This window comes from Sardina pilchardus, chromosome 2 (genome assembly GCF_963854185.1).
Source record: "Sardina pilchardus chromosome 2, fSarPil1.1, whole genome shotgun sequence".
Taxonomy (NCBI): domain Eukaryota; kingdom Metazoa; phylum Chordata; class Actinopteri; order Clupeiformes; family Clupeidae; genus Sardina; species Sardina pilchardus.
This window is the reverse complement of record NC_084995.1, coordinates 28,865,877-28,889,013: the sequence shown is the minus strand read 5'-3', so window position 1 is coordinate 28,889,013 and position 23,137 is coordinate 28,865,877. Positions and strand designations below refer to the sequence as shown.

Below are 23,137 nucleotides of genomic sequence, written 5' to 3'. Positions count from 1 at the left end.
CACATGTTCACAAGGAAAGGGTTCAGAAAGGGTGTGAGCGAGCTCTCAAGCACTTCACAATTTTACAGTGAGACAGCCCTAAAGCCTCCACGAAGTTTGCGGGAACACACATCAGAACATGTAAGTGCATATGGGATTGGGGCATTCTCTCCTCCCTCTCCACCTCACTAGACCTCCTGCAATTTCTTTACTGCCATCTCCTTCACTCTGCACTCAGCTTGATCACACTTGGAAAATAAGGACTGCTGTTCATCGATTTCAGTTCAGCTTCATTTTACACAATCGTCCCCCAGCAGCTGCATGGGGAGAAATCTTTGCAACTTCCAGACTACCTGACAGAGACCTCAGTCAGTGTGCATTGACAGCAGAACCTCAGGCACCAACATACTGAACACTGGCACCCCCCAAGGCTGTGTGCTCAGCCCACTGCTGTTCCCCCACAACTGCACTGCCAAGCGGGAATCCAACCTCATCAAGAAGTTTGGAAAAACTCCCTAGAATTGGAGATACATATAAGAAGAAACCTCGGACAGATCCACGACACAAGGGCCCAACCCATCTGCCTAGGTCCAGTTATACAGTAAGGTCATTTTTAGTGTCAGAAAGTTCAAATAGTCCAGTGTAGCAAATAAATTGTCCATTGCGATTAGGAATTGTCTTAAGGAAAGTAACTGATCGCTAGGATGTGTGGGCCAGGAATCTGGGCAAGGAGACAACAGGCGATGATAGGGCAGTCACAGGGATGGGACTTCAGGTGTGATGAGGGCCAGCCTAGCCCACCCCGTCCCCTAGTGTCAAACCTTGGTACTGTTGTATTCGCTACTGTTGTGTATGCCCGTTATTGTACCATAATGGTGACTTATTGGCCAGTCAGTCCGGGTGCGCCTTTTGGATGAGTTAGTTTGTGATTGGACCCAGAAGATGTGGACAGGAAGCAAGAGAGATAGATGTGCAGGTTTCCAGCCTGAACTGCAGGGCGAAATCCAAATCGCCGGTAGATGAGGCAGGGTTTACCCAGCCTACCTTCCCCCCCCATTTTTTTTAATTGTGTTTATTTCATTCTAAAATATCCACCAATACAGATATTCTCATTTTAATGAAAATTATAATATTAACTTGCTCTGGCTATCACCACTAAGCTCAATCTTTTAAGATGGAACATAGTCTCAGGAGTCAGCGCTTTATGCCTACTGCACTAGAGGGCTGATCAATGGGCATACCGGTAGTTCAAATTACACTGTACGCTTGGAACCAATCAGGGGATCAGGCAGGGGAGATTGATGTGCAGGTTTCCAGGCATAATCCAAATTCTTTAGTTTTAATGAAATGTTGACATTATGGCACACTAAATTCTGACTCTAACCAAGCTCCTAGTCTTTAAGTATTGTTCAGAGTGTAAGCTTGACTGCTCCTATAGCCAACAATCCTCACCCTACCCTTTGGGAATTTGCCTATTGAATATGATACTTGGGTGATGTTAAATAATTAAAATCATGAAAATCCACTCTTTTTGGTCTTGCCTCCTCAAAGACTTGGTGTCAGCTGCATTTAAAAACCAACGGTCTGGGTCTCAACTTGGTCTTAGTATATATTTCAATATGCCTTTATTTATTCTTCTTTTCTCACAAAGTTAAAAATAATCTGGTAAGTGAGTAAAAAAACAGTAACATTGTGAAAACAGCAAGGAAGTCATCTCATCTTTCAACATTTAGTTCCACTGGTGCTACAGATCTACAAATCGGTGGTAATGACGGGAGCGACTCCGTGAATAAGCAAAGTGGGCCCTACATCCCGACTCAACAGGTCCAGCTGGTGAAGGTAGGGGGCGTAGCGCCGCGTGTCTGCAGGGGGGCGGGGCAGATACAGGAAGCGAACGGCAGGGGGCGGATCGCCATTCTCACGAATCAACTGATTGATGGCGCGCAGATACTCATCTGACAGCAGTGTGGTGTTGCTGGGAAAGCTGTTGTGCACACCCTCCGGGGCTCCCTCAGTCTGGGCACTGGGATGGACCTGGGTGTCTTTCGCCCGCCTCTGTCCGTGCAGCGCCACCACGTGGTCCCAGGGCACAGTGTAGACGTCGGCCGTCATGCGCAGGTCCTTCAGCATCTGCTGGAGCATTTCCTCTGCCCCTTGCACGCAGCTGCCCACCTCCACACACAGGAAGAGGCGGAGCCTGGCGTGGCGCCACGCGTGCGACATGTGCAACACGCAAGCGAGCTGGAGCAGGAAGAGGGAGCAAGTGTCCACGTAGCCACAGTTGTCGGGGCGCAGCAGGTTCAGTGGCCACACATCAATATAGAGGCCAGACTGGCCTGGCTTGGCTCTGGCTAAAACCTCCGACTGGTTAAAAGAGCAGAAATATCGCGCTAGGGCCACACTCTTCTGCATCTTCACAGCGTCTGCGATGACATAGACGTACTCCTCAATGGACAGGTGTTTGGCAGAGGCAGCCTCGCCGCTCATTCGATCGCTACATACGGACGGGAAATGAAATATTCTCTTTTGTTCTTTAGCAGAGTGGGCACTAGCAGAAAGGACACAGTCCTGCAGGTTGTCCTTGGGAGGGCAGTCGTCATAGAAACCCAGTACAAGGATGTTGGGCCTCATTCCTCCTGCAGGGAAGGAAAAGAGTCAAAGTTGCCTGCAAATGTAAATATAACACATCTGACATTGATCTGAGCATAAACACAAATGCCTCGAAAAGCTTGTGTGTCAGCATTTTAACTGCACCAAGCAGCACCCAGTGTAGACACTGCAAAACAAAGGTCATGAATGAACATACCTAGACCAGAAATGAATAACAGGTGCTGGATTCCATGTCGAACTGAGTCAGCCAGAGTGAGACTGATAAAGGCCTTAATGTTAAGATAGTCGACCAGAGAGAACCAGGAGTCGTAGCATGACTGCAGTGGATCAGCAGGCAGCATCTCTTTAAGAGGAAAGACAGTCATCAGGATATTCATTCATCTAACTGCATAGTGCATACATTTTCCTCTTATGTCTTCATCGTATTGCACCTTATCCTTACAAGTGGTCTCAAATCATCACGTTAAATTGACTTGAATGCATTTTATGCAGTGCCTCTTGAAGTTCAGGACAATGTGCAATTATGAAAGAGTAAGCAGATACTAAGCTACATACTTAATACATGTATGCTAATTCTAAAGCTAAGCTAGATAGCTCTAGGTAACACTGAGCATAGGTATTTTTGAAATGGTTCAATTATTATTTCTCCACATTCAGTTGCCAATATGGGTCATTTATTTGAAACAAAATAACTAAATATCCTATGCATAGCACCTTTAACCGTGTGAGACAGGAACCAAATGGATCTGGCCATGTCAACGACAATAATCTGACATAATTCAAAATGTTTGGCCACACTGGAAAACTTCACGACACCATGAAGGTCCTGCTGCCTAGAGAGCTGCACATTTTGCTTACATCCTCTGGCTCCATTCTGGCTGTGACAATGTGACATGAATGACAAACTGCCAGCTTTTGTTTCTGATTTAGAGAACTGAATGAGATTTCAATGTAAATGAGACAGAATATGATTTGCCATAGACTATTCTGTTAATGGAATCTTAGTTTAAAAAAAAGTAAAAGAAAAAACAGCCAATGAGCTCCAGAACAGTCATTTGCTGGGCCACTTCCTCCTGCCAGAAAATGGCAATGTACCAAGATGATCTAAGCATAAATTATTCAAGCAATATGACAGCAGTGGGAATGGGGTTGGTAAAGGATCACCCGGACAGCTGTGATTTGATCATAAGCCAGAGGCCGAGGATTGAAGATAGTTTATGATCGAGCAGAATCTTTGCCATTATATTAAGTTGTCATATTAATCATTTATGGGGCTTTAAATATAGAGAATCGTCTAGGTATGCCATTTGGCTGAACCTCATCTTTGAGTGCTTATCCAGAGGTTTTGTTTTCAGTTGTTGCATCACAAATACTGCCAGCAGCCACTGAAGACGAAGTGTATCTGATAAACGATTCAAATTTTGAACCCCAATTTTCTCTGAGATGTTATCTATTCTCTTTCTACCCCACATCCGTCTTTCCACCCTCTCACCATTCATAGTGTGGTTCTAAAGTCATACATGCATCATTTTAGAATCAGTAGTAGGAAACTTAGGCCGTTGCTGGGTATTTTTTAAAAACTGAGATTTTTTTTAATGGATATTGAACTTGGTCACTGAAAATTGATTGACCAATATCGCCATCTGTTCGGTGTGTTCTTGGCAGCCTTCGACAGATGCTTTTGCGTATCTGTGTGGATGGAATTATTTTGCAATAAGAAGGATGAAAACATCTCAGTTTTTAAAAATACCCAGCTATGTGTGGACATGGCCTAAATGTGGATCACAGTCTTTCTCATCTTGAAATAATTGTTGATAGAAGTGGCAGCTGTTCAGTGTAATGTAATGCAATGGACATTTCTATACAAATACAACGTCATACCCAGCTCTCCTAACTGAACATGGCCGAGTACGTAGAGTCCACTCTTCTTCACATCGTTGATGAAGGTGATGAGGCCAGTGCTGCTCCGTGGATTGGCCACCATTAGCAGCACCTGTGGTCTCCAGAACTTCACATGGTCCTTTCTCACGTCCAGCATCAGCAGGTATTTGCGCACCTGGTTTGAGAGTGTGAGCAACATGTTTGCAGGTCAAGTCCAATTCCCATCTCCAATAACTAAATACGCCAACTAGTACAAACTTGTTGAGTAAATGTTGAGTTTGTTTGCCTTTCTGGGAAAAAAAAACATAGTAGGATTTCAGAGTGTGGACTTTTGCCCCACCTGCGTCACTAATCCCATAGAGAGGGATATTTGCACTTTCCAGAGAGGAGAGGTCTTTCATAACCATATAGCTTTAATGAACTCAAAGATCTACACTACGTTTGTAGCTTTTACATCTTTTAGAGAAATGTACGAGACAGAAGGAACCTTCTTTTCCATAACACATGTTAAACAACATGAATGTATAGACAACACTAATGACAACCTCTTTGCTTGATATGCTAGTGACAGTAGAACTGGAATGAGGTTACTCCAGAAAAAAAGGGAAACTAGAACATATAACAATCAAATATCTTGTTTCTAGACTGCATATTCAAGTCTGTATTTCTGTGGTATAAGCATACCTGATGAAAGATGAGGGCCTGAGAAACATATCCCCAACTACTTGTGGGACACAGGTAGTGGATAAGTAGCAGCAACACCAGCATGAAAGCAATACTGACCGAGGCGTAAATGGCATTGATCAGGAACATCATCACCAGACAACCCATGATGCCAAGCGCACAGGTATGCCAGGTGAAGTACCGAAAGGTAGGTCTATAATAATAATAATAATAATAGTAATAATTGTTATAATAAAAGCTTTGTTTGCATAGCACCATTCATACACAAAATTATTTAACACAATTAGTGAAAAAAAACTATGTTATCAGCCTGAGCCGTGCGCATCAGCACAGTTCACAAAACTGCAAATATACGTGAATATTATTTTCTACACATTTCTCAAATTAGGCTATAGCAATCGATCCATATTTGTGGAATAACTGGAAAAGTACCGAAAGTTTGGAGCAGAGGCCCATTCCAGGGCTAGACAAGCCAGATCAACAGCAGCATACACCAGCAAAAAAAATATGGTGACAATGCTAGCAATGGTGTTTAATTTCCCGATCAGCAGTACCACCTGTGGACACACACACACACACACACACACACACACACACACACACAAACTTGTTCAATCAGTGTCTAAAAGCAGTGTAACCTGGTTCCATTGCTTCTTGTATCCACCTCACCTGGACAAGTGACCAGGAGATAAGGACAGACACCCATGGGTTTCCGCCTTCAGATGTCCGACTTGCTGGAGCTAGTACTCCACCTGTAAAACAACATGGAAACATTTGGCCTTTATTCAAGTATATAGCTTCATTTTCAACTTGAACTGCGAGAATACAATGTGCTGCTCACCAAATAGATTGTCTCTTGATAAAGCAAAGAGAATCCGTGAAGCCCCAATAAGATTACTCATGGCTGCTGACAGGGTGGATAAGTATATGCCCACCATCACAAGAGGACACCAGATATTAATATCACGGAGAAAACTGTAGTTTCGTTGGAGTAGTAGACTGAGGATTGGGAAGCAATGAAAGTTGAAAAATAATTTAAACATATATTTTAATTAACAAAAGATACATCTCTGCTCAGAGACGCAGCAAAGTAACCATGTCCTGTTCCTCTGCCAGACACAACAACAACAACAACAAAAAGACAAAACGAAAAACGAAATTATCCATTTCTAAATAAAGTGTAAGTGTGCATTGAATTACCGGTCACAAGAGCATGACACCAACAAAGCTAGAAGGTTGTATGTGATGAATGTGAAGACGACTGCAGTCAGAGTTCCACGAGGAATGGAATAACTGGGGTTCTTTAAGTCACCTTGGAAGCACCGTGGCAACCGTTTGAAAGAGAGATACAAGATGTGTCAGTCAGAGAGACAACCCTGGCATTATGTTGAAATACCCTTTCTCTAAAGCACTCTGACATGGCAATGCACTCAGACAGCCCCTGGAGATAGTGTTGAAAGCTCACCTGACATATTGGAGCCAGCCATAATGCCAGTGCAGCCATTGAACATGACAGCAAAGACTGTGGTGAAACTCATCATGGAACCTGTGGTGTAGTCCACCGTGTAACTCCCTTTGACAAAGTTTAAATGACTATCAGCATCCATGGTCAGACAAAGAGTCATGACAACTTAATTTCCTGAGTTCACTACTTGCTTAACATGGCCATGTCAGTCAAATCTGTCAGTATCAGATATAGCATCGTTTCCCAACTGTGGGGTCGCCTGAAATTCAAATGGGGTCAGCTGAGATACAGGGTCTTACACAGGTACATTACATAAAAATATGTATTAAATAAAACATATTAAAAACATATGATATCCAAGTTAAGGAACTGATCCTTCTTTACAATCTAACAAGGTAAAAATAAAGTTAGACAGCCTGCAAGACATGTTTGATTAACAGAATTATGCTGCTTGATCAATATTCAAAACAAAGAAGCAAAGCAAAGGGTACATTTGGGTTAAATCAAAGTACCACTTTTGTCTGGATGTTACAGTAGTAGAGCTTAGATTCTCAACCCGAGTCTGCGTAAGGTGGGGCTGGATTTGTTGGGCCTGATCTAAGCTCTAATAGTAATGTACTAGAGATGAATTGCGCTCTCTCTCACAACATGCGAATGATTGGGGTCTGTGACATCAAAATAGGGTCACCTGCTAAAAAAAGTTGAGAACCCCTTGGATATAGCAATCAATACAAATCACCTATAGTATAGGAAGCTTGTTCAATAGGTGTAACAGATAACAGATATTTTAAGGCAACAAGAAGCAGCTACTATTTCAAGCATGTCTTAAAGGGCAAAGGGCTTCAGAAACATCATATTCATTTAGATTGAATCATGACGTGACGACTGAAGAAACCATGCATCAAGTTGCTCGGACTGCAAGGACTGCTAAACACACATTTCAGCTTTCTACCCAGACTATGTATTATGCAGTTATTTGGTGCTAGTTAGGCACTGCAGAAATGTACGATGCAATCAACTACACACCAAGATAAAATAGTAGAATGCTAGCGAGCCTTTATCAATGGAAACTGCTTGCTGTTGGTGGGGCAAGATTTTTTACGAGATAATTAGCTTGATCATTCTAGACCAAAACCCTCTCTTGCTGCTTTGAAGAAACAACATACATTTCATTTCTAACTGACTCAAGAGATTGGTCATAAAGCCAAGAACACCAGTTGAACCATGATTAACAGTTGGTCAGACACATTTACATTTATTCATTTGGCAGACGCGTTTATCCAAAGCGACTGACAGACAGCAATATGATAACATTTAAGATATTAACATTTAAGCATTTTAATAGGCTAACTGAAGATGCCCGACCAAGACTGTTGCACAAAAGTTGCATAAACTTACCCCACAAATTACCCAACAACGTGTCCAGCTTGAAGCCGGTGAAGTTGGCAGAGGCTGCCTGGGTAGAATTGCCCGACACTGCCGGCAAGACAACTACCCTTGGTCCAACAACGAAGAAGCTGATAAATATAGAGCTCAACACGGTCATGACGATGAGGAAAATGAGAAAGGTAGCCTTGGCATAGATATGGGCACCAACCAGACACACCCCGAGGCAAAGGAGAAGAATGGCTGAGGCATACAGGAGGGACCACCAGTACCCCAATGGAAGCACGTGATAGGGATTTGCCAAACCAGCTTCACCTATTAAAAGAACATTTCAGGATTATCTAATGGACACATTTATTTGAAGTGGCATTAGGTTTTCAAACCACACATTTCTTAATTTAACTCTTTCCAGACAATGGATCTGCAACTTTGACCATTTACCACATCAATTCAGAGCGCTATGCAACTGTGTGCAATTATGTGCATTCACTGAGGAGTGTGCTGCAGTTTATCTAAACTTTGTGTTCTGTGATAAACACACATGCACAATGTGCTCCCAGACAACAGTCAACCCAGGATATGACAACAGTACCAGCCACAGTGCTCTAATTTCCATAACACATTAAATGTATCACAATGACAATTGACTGGGATTCAGTCAGATAGGAGAGGCAGGAGGACATGTTTCAAACCTTCAGAAATGCCGAAAGACACAGTGATCGCTTCCACAAGGCCCAGAACATAGAGGGCACCTCCACAAACGTTGGCAAAAAAGAACATGATGCCTATGCTACCTCCAAATTCTGGGCCTAAGGCTCGACTGATCATATCTGAGGGAAGATGTTAGGGACAATGCCATGCCGTACCAACGCACAGCAATTTAGGTGTTAGGAAATGTGCACAGCACATCAAGAGACATTCTTCAGTGTGTTGGTGACAAATAGACCATCTGATTCAATCAGACAGCTGTATAACATAGGGACCATCTATGCTTCAAAGGCTGCAACGTCTTTCATCGTTGTGACTCATAGAGCAAAGAAAACACCTAAAATGGAGTGTAAAATGGTGATATATAATTTCAGGGGAAAAAATGAAGCACCCACGATTTGTCATGGGTGAAAGAAAATGTTTGAATTTACCAGGCAGTCAGTTAAGCACAGTGGAACTGAGACATTTAAACATTTGATTGGGTTCTTGTGTAAAAAGGATACAGTAGGCCCCACCAGCATCCAATGCTCCAGTAGTTGAAATAGCACAAACCGAAAGAACAGTCATAGTAATGATTAGATAAGCTACTAAGAACATCAGGATAGACTGATACAACCCTGCATGACCGACAACAAACCCTGCAGATAAACAGAGAGATCACTTATTATTTAGTCTGTCAAAGCGCCTTGTGATTAAGTGGAAAATCAGTTTTAACATCCGCCTTCACACACTCACCAATCCGAAGAAATAAAACAACGCTAAACATGGATAGGACAGTTGGTATGATTACTCCGAAGAACATCGATAGTTTCTTTGGAGGCTTATTTTCGGTGGTCTTCCGAGACACACGCGGCGATTTATCAACGGTGACCCCGACTGAATTACCCGAGCCATGGATGCTTGAGGATAGTCGGTAATGCAGCAGAGGCGTTTTCTCGGACATTTTGGTGGCGCTACACTACAAAGGTGAGTAAGATAAGCGACTGTTCACTTGCACACCTGCTTCTGATAGCCAACCAAAATTATTAAATGTTCAAAATGAACAGGGCTTGCACCTGGGCAAAAACATACAGCCTACTTTGTCGGGTTCTCTCTGTCGCCTATAGCTTTCACCTGCAGTCCTGAAATATAAGAAATGCTACAAGAATGTTTGTGTAATTTGACATGACCCAATTCACGGAAGAACCCACAAACGCAGCCATGTTTTAGGGGTAGGCCACTTATCCTAACTTGATCACATGGTCTACAGGTCAGGTCAGGTCAAGTCAAAATGTATTAGTATTTATAGAGCATCTTTATTAATTAAAAAAAAATCATGTTACAAAGTTATTAACAAATATAACATAATAAAACAAACAATAGAATTAGTTTTTTTTCAATTGTTTACACACAATTTCTGGTACTTGAGACACAATTCCAATAATATGTAGCTCATGCACCAACCTCCTGAACCGATTCTGCTGAACTATAAGCACAATTTCTGCTTTACACTCAAATTGCCGTTCTAAAACACACTGTTTTCAAAACACTACACACAATTCTCTGCATTTGACACAATTTTCATGAAGAAAATGTCTTGTTCTCTCAAGGAACACACTGCCATTCAAATTCTAAAGCTAACTGCCCTACCATGCACACTGACTCATCACATGGGCAAACACCTGTCACACAGTTTTACAATGATCAATCACAGCTTCAGTATACAGTAGTAGTACAGGCAGAGGCAGAGGCAGAGGCAGAGGAGTGAGAGTAAGAGGAGGAGGACGGGGAGTGTTTTACACTGAGCACATCAGTGTTCAACTGGTCCTTATAAATGTCTTGATATATAATGGTTTGTGTGTGTCTCTTGAGAACAAAAGAGCATTTGAGGAGAAATTACATTGTTTACATTTACATTGTACAAGTGTCATTTTGCAGGAGAATGGCAGGGTTTTGCCCATTGTGTTGTTTTGGATTTGTGTGTAGAGTTCTGAGAGTATGAGGCATGTTTTCAGAAAATGTGTGGTAACAACTGAGAAAAACTGTAATCAATAGCCTAGGAAGTGCATACAAATTCTATTTTATGAAATTAAAGACAGATCAAAGAAAATGTAAAGTCAAGAAAAAAAAATAAGGGACTTCAATTTAGTCACTCTGTTAACCAGATTCCCTTAGGCAGATCATTTCAGACCCTCATGGCACTGATGCTCTGTCCACTTTTTTTTGTAAGTGGGCTCTACCCGAGGATCTCGATAGGCTCCATGCAGGTGCAAAAGGCACAAAGACATACAGTAATATACAGTTCATGAAGTGTCCATGAAGTGTCTTAAATGTTATCAGTAAAATCTTGAAATCTATTCCAAGGTTGCCTTCACACTGGGTCCATTTACAGTGTTTGCCTATTGCTTACACACATTTTGCAGAATTTGGCTCATTATTTCAAAACTCTACACACAGCTACATAACACAGAGCACTTGGGGATAAACAACTCACATCTATGCCAAAATGAAACACTGCAATCAAAACATAACTCCTTTTTAAAAACGAAATTCTTGCAAAAAAAACCTAAACACACAAGCACCATTTGAATTACCCTACATATCACCAGTAAAACACTGATGCACTTTATATAAAACACTGCCGTCTTTGTGTTTCTATTTTTGTATTTTATTTGGTCATTTTCTCAGACCTTCTGTAAAAACTCAAAAGTAGAATTTCTGCAATATCACACACACACACACACACACACACATACAATGGGGGGGATTTATTCCCAATGTCTCCACGTATGCCTCTTGCCACATTGCCTGCAGAAGAGGTATGCAGGCGTGTGGTTGGCAATCATTTACTTTCCACCGCCATGCAGAACTATTTCCTCAATTGCATTCAGAAAGGGGCTGTAAGGGGGCAGGTATACAACTTTTGATATATGAATTGTCTCCATGCTTGCAAAGCTCTCAAAATGGCTTACTGGAGGCCTATTTGTAGTGTTAAGGTTCAGACCGATTGGTGTTCTGTTTTCTGTGCAAGTGTTTTCAAGGCTGTATGTAAGTGCCTACAATTGCCAGATGAGTTTTGCATTTTGAACAAGGTATTTTCCCAATGATACCAGGGGATTTTGTTTTTGCACAAAGTGTCTGTACGAAACGTGTGTAGTGTTTCGCAAAAAGTGTTTTGCAGAATTGCAAACAATGTGCAAAGCAGAGAATGTGTTTAAGCTATGGTTACACTGTGTGTAAAGTATAATACAAGAAGTTTAGGTATTGAGGCTTTGGTGTAAGCATTTGATTTTAGTGGGTAAGCCATAGGCAAAAACTGTAACTGGACTGTAGGCCTACCAGAAGGCGATTACTCCCCCTAGCCCTGGCCTAGCTGGACATTAACATTGCAGACTTGGGTCCATTTATGTCATAAACACTAACTTCTATTTACCAATATCACTTGGCAAGGGTGCAAAAACAGGAGTTCTAAAGTAGGGTTCAGACCAAAGATTCCCAATGAGACGAGCCACGACGTTCTAAAACCTTGCAACTGCGACTAAACATGTTGAATGCTCTGCGACGGCTTGCGACGGCCTGCAATACGTGCCACTTCTAATTCACACCACTGCAACTCGTCGGTCTCGTCGCGTCAGGAATCTTACTAGCCTAGAAATGTAGACGCTCCTAGCGACAGCAAATCTCATTTGCTGCCGGGGTAGTCTAGCAACTCTCCGTTTGACTTCGGAGCAATCACCGAACCAATCACATCGTGTATAGAGTGGGTGGGCGGGCTTAACATAATGATGGCTGACATGAGACCAGAAGTTGCGACCGTTACGGATCCTGCGTGGAGAGGAATTTGAAAGACAACTGTTTATCCCACCCCTCTGATTGAGCCCTGCTATGGTGAGTTTCTAGACCCTAAATCTCAACGTGGGTCTAGCTCGCTAGGCTACCAGACCACAGTTTTCTAGCAGACCCTTGTCTGCACCCGGGTATGGTAGACTGCGTTCACATTTGCAAACATCAGTGAACCATTGGTCCAAACAAACTCAGGTCCAGACCAAATGCGGAGTCAGTGCAGAGACCAAAACAGGTTTCAGGCAGTCTGAAATCAGCTCAGCTGCCACCGCCTCGTCCACTGGTGAACTCCCGCCATACTCACTGACTGCCTAGTCAGCTGGCACAGACCCATCCATTGGCTTCTGTATCATCCTCGGTCTCACACTTGAACACCATGGATAGCCAAATGCTCGTCCAGTCTTCTCTATATGGGTGAAGTGGTAGAGCCTGCCTGAAGGTTTTTCACATCCAGTTGCTAGACCTTGCCAAACACAGCAGTTCCTTAGGTGCATCAAAACAGATGAACATCTTGCTGATCAGGGGGTCATTTGTGGGGGAAGCACTAGTGCCACTCCTTGTAGTCTATCGTCACAAAGACATAATGGTTCCCTTGCTTGGATATGAGAATAGGGCCCCATGTTATCTGTCCATGCATCACACTTAGTCAACATGTATCCTACTGGCAGAGGGGGCAGTAGAATCTGGCCTGAATAAGCGGGAGCGTCCTTCTAAGACAAAATGACTGGCCCCTGCCAAGCCATGGACCAATTAGGAGTTGCAGGTAGAGAGGCACCAGCAGCTGCTTCTCCTTGCACTCGTCATGTAGTCCCTGCCAGAGTCCATGGCTGGTGGAGAAGGCGATCTTTGCTTGGTGTCAGCTCTTTGAGCGAGCTGCACCGGCAGGACCCAGCCACCTAAGCCATCTAATGCATCAATGCCGAAGCAGCACAAACTATCTTTCCTCTTCACCGAAATGCAGGGAAGGCCCAGGGCCCACTGCTGCTTGACCTGGGATGGGACATTCAGCTCCCATATACATATCCACCACAGCCGCCAACCCACTGCAGTCACGTCCACAGTATAGTCCCTCGCCTAGCCAGCAGGTCCAGGGGCCTTGATTTTGCTGTCTAGCAAGCTTAGAATATGTCTTTCAGACATTCTCCTGTCTTGTCAGGCATAAGTCATCCCTGCTGTTTATTGGGTACACACAAAGAACTATTTAGACACCGGCAAGGATGTAAACATGCACAAAGAGCAAAGGTGACACAAAGACAGGAGAAACAGGGGAAAGCACACTATAAAAACTCAGATTCACATTTCCTAAAAGGCGCATTCACCATTTTTTTACATTAGGTCTCATTCAGAATTACTAGATGCTACACTCACAATGATTACATCATTCACAAAACACAGAGCCCAGAATGCTTACTGCATAGTGTATACGGTCAGGTTTAGGATTTCCTTAAAGCTTGATGGCTCACATGCGTAGGCTTACATAATTTCCACAAAACTGACATTGAAGACTAAGAGACATACTGTACTGTGCATTGGCTGAATATAACAAAGACACTTTTTGATTTTGGACTATGTGATGATCCTTTTGTTAGCTACAGGAGAAATATCAGCAGACCTCAGCATAAGTCGATTCTTTCACAATCTTGGATATTGTCATTCCCTTCTTTTTTCACCTGTACTCAAAATATCAGTTGAATACAATAAAAAATAACATATTAACATCATAAAGGTAAAATAATAATAAAAAACAACAACAACCAGGAAATATGTAGGCACTGCATCATCCTCTACCTTTGGTCCTGGAGGAGTGTAATATTGTAGGAGTGGTTATGATCCATGTCCCTTAGCGTCACTCATTTACAAATGATAGTACAGCTGTGATTTCTACAACATGATACATTTAAGATTTGAAACAAATGACTAGCTCACTGTTGCCAATGTCTACACTGTGTCATACTGTATGCTGTGCTCTGTCAGTGTAGTTCAAAGTCTGACCGTTAGAGGGAGCAGTAATTCCATAACATGAGTCCTTCCCACGGTAAAGCAGTTCCCCAAAACTAAAACTTTTGTCACTTCTTTCCTGTTCCACAGTTCAATCAGTGACAACCAACGTCTAGTTCCGTCATGAGCCATTCCAATTTGCCTTTTAATAAGTTGTCAAAATATCTCAGGATCTGCTTGAGGTCAGAAGAGGACTTTTGGATTATGGGTGGTCTGCTCATCTCCCCCTGAAATAAAAACATATACACAGCCACACCCAGAGAAAGAATGAGTGTTGAAAGATCTGAGAGGACAGGCAAGATTAAAGTTTCTTAATAAGCTTTTTCTGTTTAACAAACATGATGATTCTACACTGTACCAGGCCAACGTGGATTGGTAGTTGAGTGGTGTGATAAAAACACTCTCATTATTAACACTGTGAAAAGCCCACTAATTGTCAACTGCCCCCAGTAGATTCACAATCCAGAAATCAATCAAGTCCCAACCAACACATATTTGGGTGTAATGACTAAAATCTCTCATGGACCCCTCACAAAGAACAGTGTGTTTATCTTCTCCATAGATTGAGATCCTTTGGAGCTAGTAGCCAAATCATTTCTTTATTTTTTAGAACAGGGATTCAGAGTATCATGCTCTATTGTAGCACAGCATGGCTGAGTAGCCTATTATTATTACAGTGCATGAAAATGCACTGTACTGTTCTTCCTAGACTTCTTATTATTATTATTCCGCTGACAGCTTTTTCTAACCGCAATTTCTCTTCAACCGTTTAACTTAGCAACTTCATTCAAACTTTGTAACGTAGGTATTCTAATGGATCGGGTTGCTATGACTTTTCAACTTTGTAACTTTTATACTTTTTGAACTATTAAATAAAAACTATTAAAATTTCCCCATAGACTTAACATTGGCCTCTATGACATCACAATCGGGTCGTTGAGCAATTAGAATCTTATGCCAGGTGGCCAGCCCCACCTGCAGCAGCCCTCTCTCTCTCAGGCTTTAAGCATACAATCTCTCTGTGAAGACTACATATCCTGTTAACTATTTCCTCTGTCCACAACTGTTTCAAAATAAAAGTCCTCACTGCAATAATACACTATTAAATCATTTACCCACTGAAACTACTCAACTATTTAACTGTTCAACCATTCCAACTGTCAGTTATCATCAACTATGCCTCCAGTCAACTAAATGAAACCTCCATGTACCTAGCAACCAACATAGCAACCATTAAAATTAAGCGTTTTTGGCAGTTTCCATAGCAACCAACATGATTATACTACAGTAACTTCTTTATTCCTGATAGTGGGCACCATGGATACCCTAGCAACTACTGTTTCAAAATAAAAGTCCTCACTAGCAAGTTAGCATTGTTAGCATGGTTAGCATAGTTAACATTGTTAGCATAGTTAGCATTTTTAGCATAACTGCTAAAAATGATTAGCTAAGTTAGCTAATCAACCTGGTTAGCATTGTTAGCATAGTTAGCATTGTTAGCATAGTTAGCATTTTTAGCACAACTGCTAAAATGATTAGCTAAGTTAGCTAATCAACGTGGTTAGCATTGTTAACATAGTTAGCAATGTTAGCATAGTTAGCATTTTTAGCATTACTGCTAGAAATCATCAGCTAAGTTAACTTATCAACCTGGTTAGCATTGTTAGCATAGTTAACATTGTAGAATCCCTGTTAGAAATTATTAGTTAAAGGGATATTCCGCCATTTTTGGAAATACGCTCATTTTCCACCTCCCCTCGAGCAAAACAATCGATATTTACCTTGTTCCCGTTCATCCAGCCATTCTGTGAGTCTGGCGATACAACTTTTAGCTTCAGCCTAGCATAGATCACTGAATCGGATTAGACCATTAGCTTCTCGCCTGCTAGCTTCATGTTTAAAAGTGACTAAGATTTCTGATAATTTTCCCATTTAAAACGTGTCTCCTCTCAAGTTAGAAAGTGCAATAAGACCAACTGAAAATGAAACCTGGCGTTTTTCTAGGCTGATTTGACATGGAACTACACTCTCATCTGGCGTAATAATCAAGGCAACTTGCAAACGTACCATAGGCGCAGAGATATCGTACGCAGCATCTGAAAATAGTCCCCATAGACATCAAGCAGTAGTAGTGCCAGTAGCTGCAAGTTGCCTTGATTATTACGCCAGATGAGAATGTAGTTCCATGTCAAATCAGCCTAGAAAAACGGCAGGGTTCATTTTCAGTTGGTCTTATTGCACTTTCTAACTTGAGAGGACACACGTTTTAAATGGGAAAATTACCAGAAATATTAGTCACTTTTAAACATGAAGCTAGCAGGCGAGAAGCTAATGGTCTAATCCGATTCAATGATCTATGCTAGGCTGAAGCTAAAAGTTGTATCGCCAGACTCACAGAATGGCTGGATGAACGGGAACAAGGTAAATATCGATTGTTTTGCTCGAGGGAAGGTGGAAAATGAGCGTATTTCCACAAATGGCGGAATATCCCTTTAAGTTAGAACAGGAATGTTTAAGCTTTAAAATGTCTACCTTAACACTATCAACTCTCTTTAAACTATGCAACCACCATGTTTACCCTAGCTACACCTTAGTAGCCATATCTACATTTTTTTGCATTTTCATGCACTGGTAATTCCTTGGAATTGCATTTCTAGTTATTATTATAATTACTCTTTGCCCATCTATGCTTTTATCTACTTTTACTGTTTGTTTTTTGTTTACATAAAGCACACTGAATGACCTCTGTGTATGAAATGCACTATATAAATAAACTTGATTTGACTATCAGTTACAAATAAAACAATATTTTATAATCAAATTAGAATTTGTTCAAAGATTATCAGACTACCTGTAGCATACCCCTTTCAGGAAGCTCATAGAGCTTAATTTCTTGAATTTCCCCTTGGGGATCAATAAAATATCTATCTATCTATCTATCTATCTATCTATCTATCTATCTATCTATCTAGAGCATGCTCAGGCTGCCCAGAAACATGTCCACTGACTCCTCACATGTTTTACACAAAGACTATCAGCTTCTTCCAAATTAAAACCCAAAGCAATATTTATTCGAGGTTACAAGTCTTCATGACCTTGTTTTTATGTTCCTGTCATCTTGTGAGACATGTATGCTTTGTCTTCTCTCTTGTGTGTTTTCTGTCTTCTCACGTGTGTTTACTGTTTATGTAATTTGTGGAAATGTTTCATGTGTATCCACTGGTGTTATACTTCTCACATTTATTTTATGTTGTTTTTCTTGAATGAGCTGCCCTGGGACACAAAAACAATTTCAGCCCTGACTGACAAATAAAAAGTTGTAATACTGCTCACAAAAAGTAAGGAAACTTGACTTTGGCCCATAATATCTCCCCTTTAGTAATACCAACTAGTAAAGTGTCTCATATCATTTTTATCGTCGATTTGCCACCTTTACAATGAGCAATACAGCCAAATGTCTGAGTAGTGCCAACCAAAAATGTGCCAAAATGGCCAGTAATAGGGTTCTGCTGCCAGACATCTCGTTTTGGGCTTCAAGTGCTACCAGGTGAGTTTAGATACCCAGATGAGATTCTGGAGCCAGTGGCAATTCCATATCTCCAGAATATGGGACAAAATGCCATCCTCCAGGATGACAACGCTCGCCCCCATAGAGCTGGGATCATCAGAGAGTACCTCCAGAATGTGGGAGTGGAGAGGATAGAATGGCCTGCCGTGACGTGAGTCCAGACCTCAACCCAATTGAACACTTGTGGGATCAGCTTGGGCGTGCTGTACGTGCCAGAGTCACCAACAGAACCAGGTTGGCTGACTTAACAGATCCTTATCGAGGAATGGAATGCCATCCCACAGCAGGATGTAGCCAGGTTGGTGACCAGCATGAGAAGAAGGTGCCAAGCTGTTGTGGCTACATATGGATCCTCTACACGCTACTGAGGACCCTGACACTGAGTATAAAATGAACGAATGTATGCCTAACATGCTTTGTTTTCCTCATTTCTATGGGAGAGTGCAATCGTCAATGAAGTAACAAAGGTGAATTCCAACAGCATAACAGGCCATTTTGGCACATTTTTCGTTGGCACTACTTACACGTTTGCTTGTGTTGCTCATTCCATGGGAGCACAATGCTTACAAGCTGTACCTCATTGTAAAGGTGACTAATAAACGATGAAAATGACATAAAACACTTTAGTGATTGGTATTATTAAAGTGGAGATATAATGGGCCAAAGTCAAGTTTCCTTACTTTTTGTGAGCGGTTTATTTGATAGAGTGGCTCTATATTTTAAAGAAGAATCCACACACTTCAAGTCTTTGTGCAAAAAAGCTTTACTGATTGCTAGCTTTCGGCCGTTAGACCCTCATCAGGTGGAGTGAATCATAGAATGGCTCTATGAAATGACGAAATAACAATGAGAAAAGAGAAGCATTTTTCATTCTTGACCAAGCATGTCATACTCTGTTCTGTCTCACTTGTCAAGTACGCTTATCTGTTTAGCATGTTCCTGAAGAAGGAAGTTGCTTGAGGTCAAACACGTGGTCATTATACTTTGGGTATGTGCCCATTTCTGTACTATTTTGGGGAAATGGTGGAATTTCGTGCAAATTAAGCATTACAGCTACTAAAACTATAGTACACTTTTCTTTATGACCACATTAAGAAAGTTTGTGCTCATGACGCCTGGTCTAGGTGGCGTCAGTGTCAATAAATGTTTATGTGGTATGCCTGCCAGTGGACTTACAGGATGTAGTCGTTCTACCTCATCAGCGACGCTGGGATGAGTCAGAATACCCTGGTAGTTCCTGGCGTTATGTTCCAATCTCTCTAGTAGGGAGGAACCACAGCCAGATTGCATGCGCTCCCTGGCAGCCTCCACATCCTGCACCAGATTACGCAGCGACTGCAGGACTTCAGCCATTCTGTCCTTAAACTGTAGACCGCACAGAGACACAGTGGTCAGTGTCTTTAAATATGGCCTACTAACAGCATAATGACATAAATTAAGCAATCGTGGAATATTAAAAACACAAAATACTGGCAGACTGACTTACGTGAATCTTCTCCCACGTCTTTTTATGTATCTTGGTGTCAGGCAACCGAATTTGAGAAGAGAGAGGCTGAGTAAGGTCACTGCAATTATCCTGTGTGGGAGAGACAAATATCAAAAGACTCGAAAGAATGGACATGTATTACAAATAAGACATAACATGTTTATATACATTCCTTTCCCAGCTTTTCTCTTGTCATTAAGCCCACCTCTCTAGATGTGTACTCTGCTTTGTCCATGTACCTGTGTTTTTTTTTTCTCTGTTTATGTAACTGTGTCCCTTGTCCATTGTTAATTACCTATGTGAAAACTGTAAAGCGTCTTTGAATGTTTTGAAAAGCAATACACAAATGAAATGTATTATTACCGATTGGACAATATATATTTTCTGGAGAATTAATTCAAGTTAAATTACAATCATTACAATTGCCTCAAAACACATGGAATCGATCACATGGCTATTCTTCAAGAAGTTGCCCCACCTTCACATGATTTGGAAATGTTTTGGATTGTTTTGGATTTAATGGTTACAACTAGAGAAAAAAAGAGCTGAAATTCTCACCATTACTTTGCACAAGTTCTCAGCTTGGTTCAGTCTTTGTCTTTCCACCTCATTGCAGAGAAACTCGCTTGGCTTGATGTGACTGTCACACACTGTTGATGCTACCCAGAACAGCAACAGGAGTAGGACTCCTAACGGTGAACACGTGCTGTTACTAACGTGTACTCTTCTATGTATGAACAACTTCGACAGACAAGTGTTTCTAAACTTTTTTCCTGAAAATGCGTAGCCTATATCATAATTGGTCTACGAGTCTGTTCTGTCTGACAAAGCATCTACCTAAATTATCTCTAAATTACATCCTAATAATTCAATCCTGATAAATGTTAATTGATTAGGCTATACTATTGATTACAACATGTAATACTCACTGCTTACAGCCATACCCCCCTCGCTGCATGAAGCGAGCGATTGGGTTCCATTAAATCTGTTCAAGCATGCGTGTATTGTATAAATCCTTTCCGCGAAATATCTTGCCTCTTGACTGTCATTTTGATTACAACTGTAATAGCTGTTCAGCTCGAATTCGCACTTTCCCAGGGTAATTCTTGAAGTCCCGAAACTCCTCCCCTCTAAACAAAACAGCATTCCACTGACAATCAGATCATAGCCTACATTTAGAACAATGCAAGAAGATGTGACCACTCATGTCGACGTTTTGTGATGTTGCTTCTCAATGCCCCGGAGGAAAGAGGGTGGTTTGAAGAGAGTAATGTATCAGTGCTAACATGCAAGATAAGGTTTAAGTGTTTTTTTTTTTTTTTAACTAAAGGCCTTGATTAAAGGGCGCGTTTCACTTTCGTCGACGATGCGATCTGTAGCCTACGGACTTCAACTGAGTAAATATTTACAGGAAGTGCCTAAACCATTGACATTGTATTTGACTTAGAATAGACCTTGCTCACTAACTATCCAATTTAGGTCCAAGCCTGCAGTTTCTCTAAACCATGCCATAGGCCTACTATCAGAAAAAAACCCTTATTTTTGGTTGACACTAGCATACAAATTAGGCATAGCCTACCGATAGCCCAAGATTTTCTCGAAGATTACTAGAATAGACTATATTTCCCCAGACACCTGTTGTAGGCCTAGGCTTTTGGATTCGTTGGCGAGTAGGCCAATCAGTTTCACTGGACTATGGCAGCCAAGGTGAGCACAATTCGCAAGCCTATGTTAAGTGGAAAATTAGGCTACAACTGGGTGATCACATTCGTTGGATAAAGCAATATGTTGAGGTCACTGCAAGGCATGCAATGTGATCATCTCTAAAGCATGGACATCTTGCCCCTAACATGCTTGAATAAATAAGGATGTAAGGACGTAACGTCGACAAACAAGCCCATATTTGCAGATCGTGTGAGCAGCAAGCACCGTCAATATTGATACAGATAAGTTTGCCTACTAGCTGTAATAGTAGCCTATAATAAAAACAATAATAATAATAATAATAAAACGAGCCGAAACTGCATTTGAAGACTACGTTAGAAAATAAAAGGAATCGCAGCGTTGTGTGATCATATCATGCGTCCACTTAGGCTACATACTTGTTCTTCCGAAGGTCGCGAGATTTAATTGTGACAAAATGCGCCACCGCATGTTGGAGAGATCAAGCGCGTCTGGAGTTTCTGCGGGGAGCTGAGTGAGCGAAGAACTAAGGCTGTGACGGAACCCGCATTGCATCACAGAATCGTTGCCCAGCCGCCACTCGAGCTACGGGCAGCATCTATTCGGTTAATTATTTCAGAGAAAAAGCAGCATGCCTTACGAAGGAATGTTGCAGCTGGATGGACTGCTGGTAGCATGTTGTTTTTTAATCAGTTAAGCATTCGTTGCATTGTTGTGAACTTTTTGGTTTCCGTGAATATAGATTTTGCTACGCCGAGTCATCAGCAACAGGGCGTCAAAGATTCAACAATTAAGCTGAACGGAGTAACCTGTTTGTAGGACTCAGTACAGTCACAAGCAGCGTTAAAGTTCTCGGCCGTTACTCGCAGATTGTATGATTTTTTGGAAATAATTAATGCATCATTCTCGCTAAATGGATCATCGTAGGTGACGGTCGGATTATTGGCTTTTTGAGGAGATCTGAACCATTTAGGAATCCAAAGCCGGAGTAGGAAAAATGTGAGTAGCGATGAGAAATGTACAACCTGTTTCTCCACCGCACATCTTTCAGAGACTTAACGAGCACGAGTTTCTCTCTGTCGGGTGAATGTAAGACAAGTGTTATCATCTTATAGCCTACATTTTATGTCATAGGGATGCGCACTTGGTCATCTTACTTATCGTGTTTGCTCAAGGGCATCATGATGTTCACGCGGGGATTCGAGCCTGCGCCAGTATTTCAACTGACTGTCTATTGTTAGAGCTAAATAGGGAGAAGAATGATTGTATCGTTTTCGTCCAGTTACAACAAACTTTGCAGACGAATGTAGGCTGCATAATGTAGACCCCCCCTCAAGGACCTCTATGAGTCTCGTCTACGGTGATATTTATCTGATGCTGCTTGCATGAATTCATGTCAGAATTGAAGTATAGGGCAGCTACAGTAGGGCTACTACACTTTAGAGTAAATCACGGTTATCCTGTGAATAGACAGGGTGATTTTTATTCAGTCGACCTTTATATAGTTAGTGACATAAAGTTTCATCTGACATATGACCTATACAAATGTTAGGGGAAGCTTGTGCCTGGCATCTGATATACCAGTTTGTTTTGGCAGCTAAACAGCAATGCTGTTGACTTCATTAGTGTACAGGCCTCTTATGCCCTGATTTATTGATTTTGAATTGATGTTATTAGACCATCTCATTTTAAGACACTACACTGCACCATACATGAAAACAGTAATGGCAGCAGCACACAAAGCCCCAAGGCCTATTTCCATTTTGGTCCCAGGGGAGGGTGAAAGGGCAAGTCACAGTGGCAAATGGTCTGTGCTTAATCGTGGCATTAGCTGAAAATTGAGGCAACAAGGCAGTCCACGTGGTCA

At 41.7% G+C, this 23,137-nt stretch overlaps 2 protein-coding genes across 5 annotated transcripts; both read right to left on the bottom strand.

The window, feature by feature from the left end:
* Positions 1-1,575: 1,575 nt before the first annotated feature.
* Positions 1,576-9,929, bottom strand: LOC134069168 (solute carrier family 12 member 9-like). 3 transcript variants are annotated; one of them, XM_062525060.1, is made up of 14 exons: positions 9,769-9,927; positions 9,449-9,671; positions 9,217-9,351; positions 8,698-8,835; positions 8,018-8,320; positions 6,620-6,727; positions 6,355-6,466; positions 5,996-6,153; positions 5,824-5,906; positions 5,587-5,711; positions 5,155-5,347; positions 4,471-4,645; positions 2,786-2,932; positions 1,576-2,615 (listed from the first exon to the last, which is right to left on the bottom strand). In XM_062525060.1, the coding sequence occupies exons 2-14, from the start codon at positions 9,654-9,656 to the stop codon at positions 1,732-1,734; spliced, it is 2,769 nt and encodes a 922-aa protein (XP_062381044.1). In that variant the 5' UTR covers positions 9,657-9,671; positions 9,769-9,927; the 3' UTR covers positions 1,576-1,731. The 3 variants fall into 3 exon arrangements, with proteins under 3 accessions (XP_062381044.1, XP_062381052.1, XP_062381036.1); XM_062525068.1 differs by having other exon boundaries at positions 9,792-9,901; XM_062525052.1 differs by having other exon boundaries at positions 9,449-9,929.
* A 65-nt stretch (positions 9,930-9,994) lies between these two features.
* thpo (thrombopoietin) lies at positions 9,995-21,725 on the bottom strand. Of its 2 annotated transcripts, none has more exons than XM_062525087.1 (6): positions 21,690-21,725; positions 20,517-20,717; positions 20,146-20,276; positions 19,588-19,677; positions 19,278-19,466; positions 9,995-14,760 (listed from the first exon to the last, which is right to left on the bottom strand). In XM_062525087.1, the coding sequence occupies exons 2-6, from the start codon at positions 20,527-20,529 to the stop codon at positions 14,629-14,631; spliced, it is 555 nt and encodes a 184-aa protein (XP_062381071.1). In that variant the 5' UTR covers positions 20,530-20,717; positions 21,690-21,725; the 3' UTR covers positions 9,995-14,628. The 2 variants fall into 2 exon arrangements, with proteins under 2 accessions (XP_062381071.1, XP_062381063.1); XM_062525079.1 differs by lacking the exon at positions 21,690-21,725 and adding an exon at positions 19,793-19,882 and having other exon boundaries at positions 20,517-21,157.
* Positions 21,726-23,137: the final 1,412 nt, after the last annotated feature.

Bases quoted from the DNA above. Each gene is read 5' to 3' on its own strand.
- LOC134069168 (XM_062525052.1), bottom strand. From the start codon at position 9,656: ATGTCCGAGAAAACGCCTCTGCTGCATTACCGACTATCCTCAAGCATC. The intron at 5,712-5,823 runs GTGAGGTGGATA...GTGTGTCCACAG, and splicing joins TCTCCTGGTCACTTGTCCAG to GTGGTACTGCTGATCGGGAA. The intron at 2,616-2,785 runs GTATGTTCATTC...CCTTCCCTGCAG, and splicing joins GTTATTCATTTCTGGTCTAG to GAGGAATGAGGCCCAACATC.
- thpo (XM_062525079.1), bottom strand. From the start codon at position 20,733: ATGCTGTTTTGTTTAGAGGGGAGGAGTTTCGGGACTTCAAGAATTACC. The intron at 20,277-20,516 runs GTGAGTATTACA...GTTCACCGTTAG, and splicing joins GGGGGGTATGGCTGTAAGCA to GAGTCCTACTCCTGTTGCTG. The intron at 19,467-19,587 runs GTAAGTCAGTCT...TGCGGTCTACAG, and splicing joins AGACGTGGGAGAAGATTCAC to TTTAAGGACAGAATGGCTGA.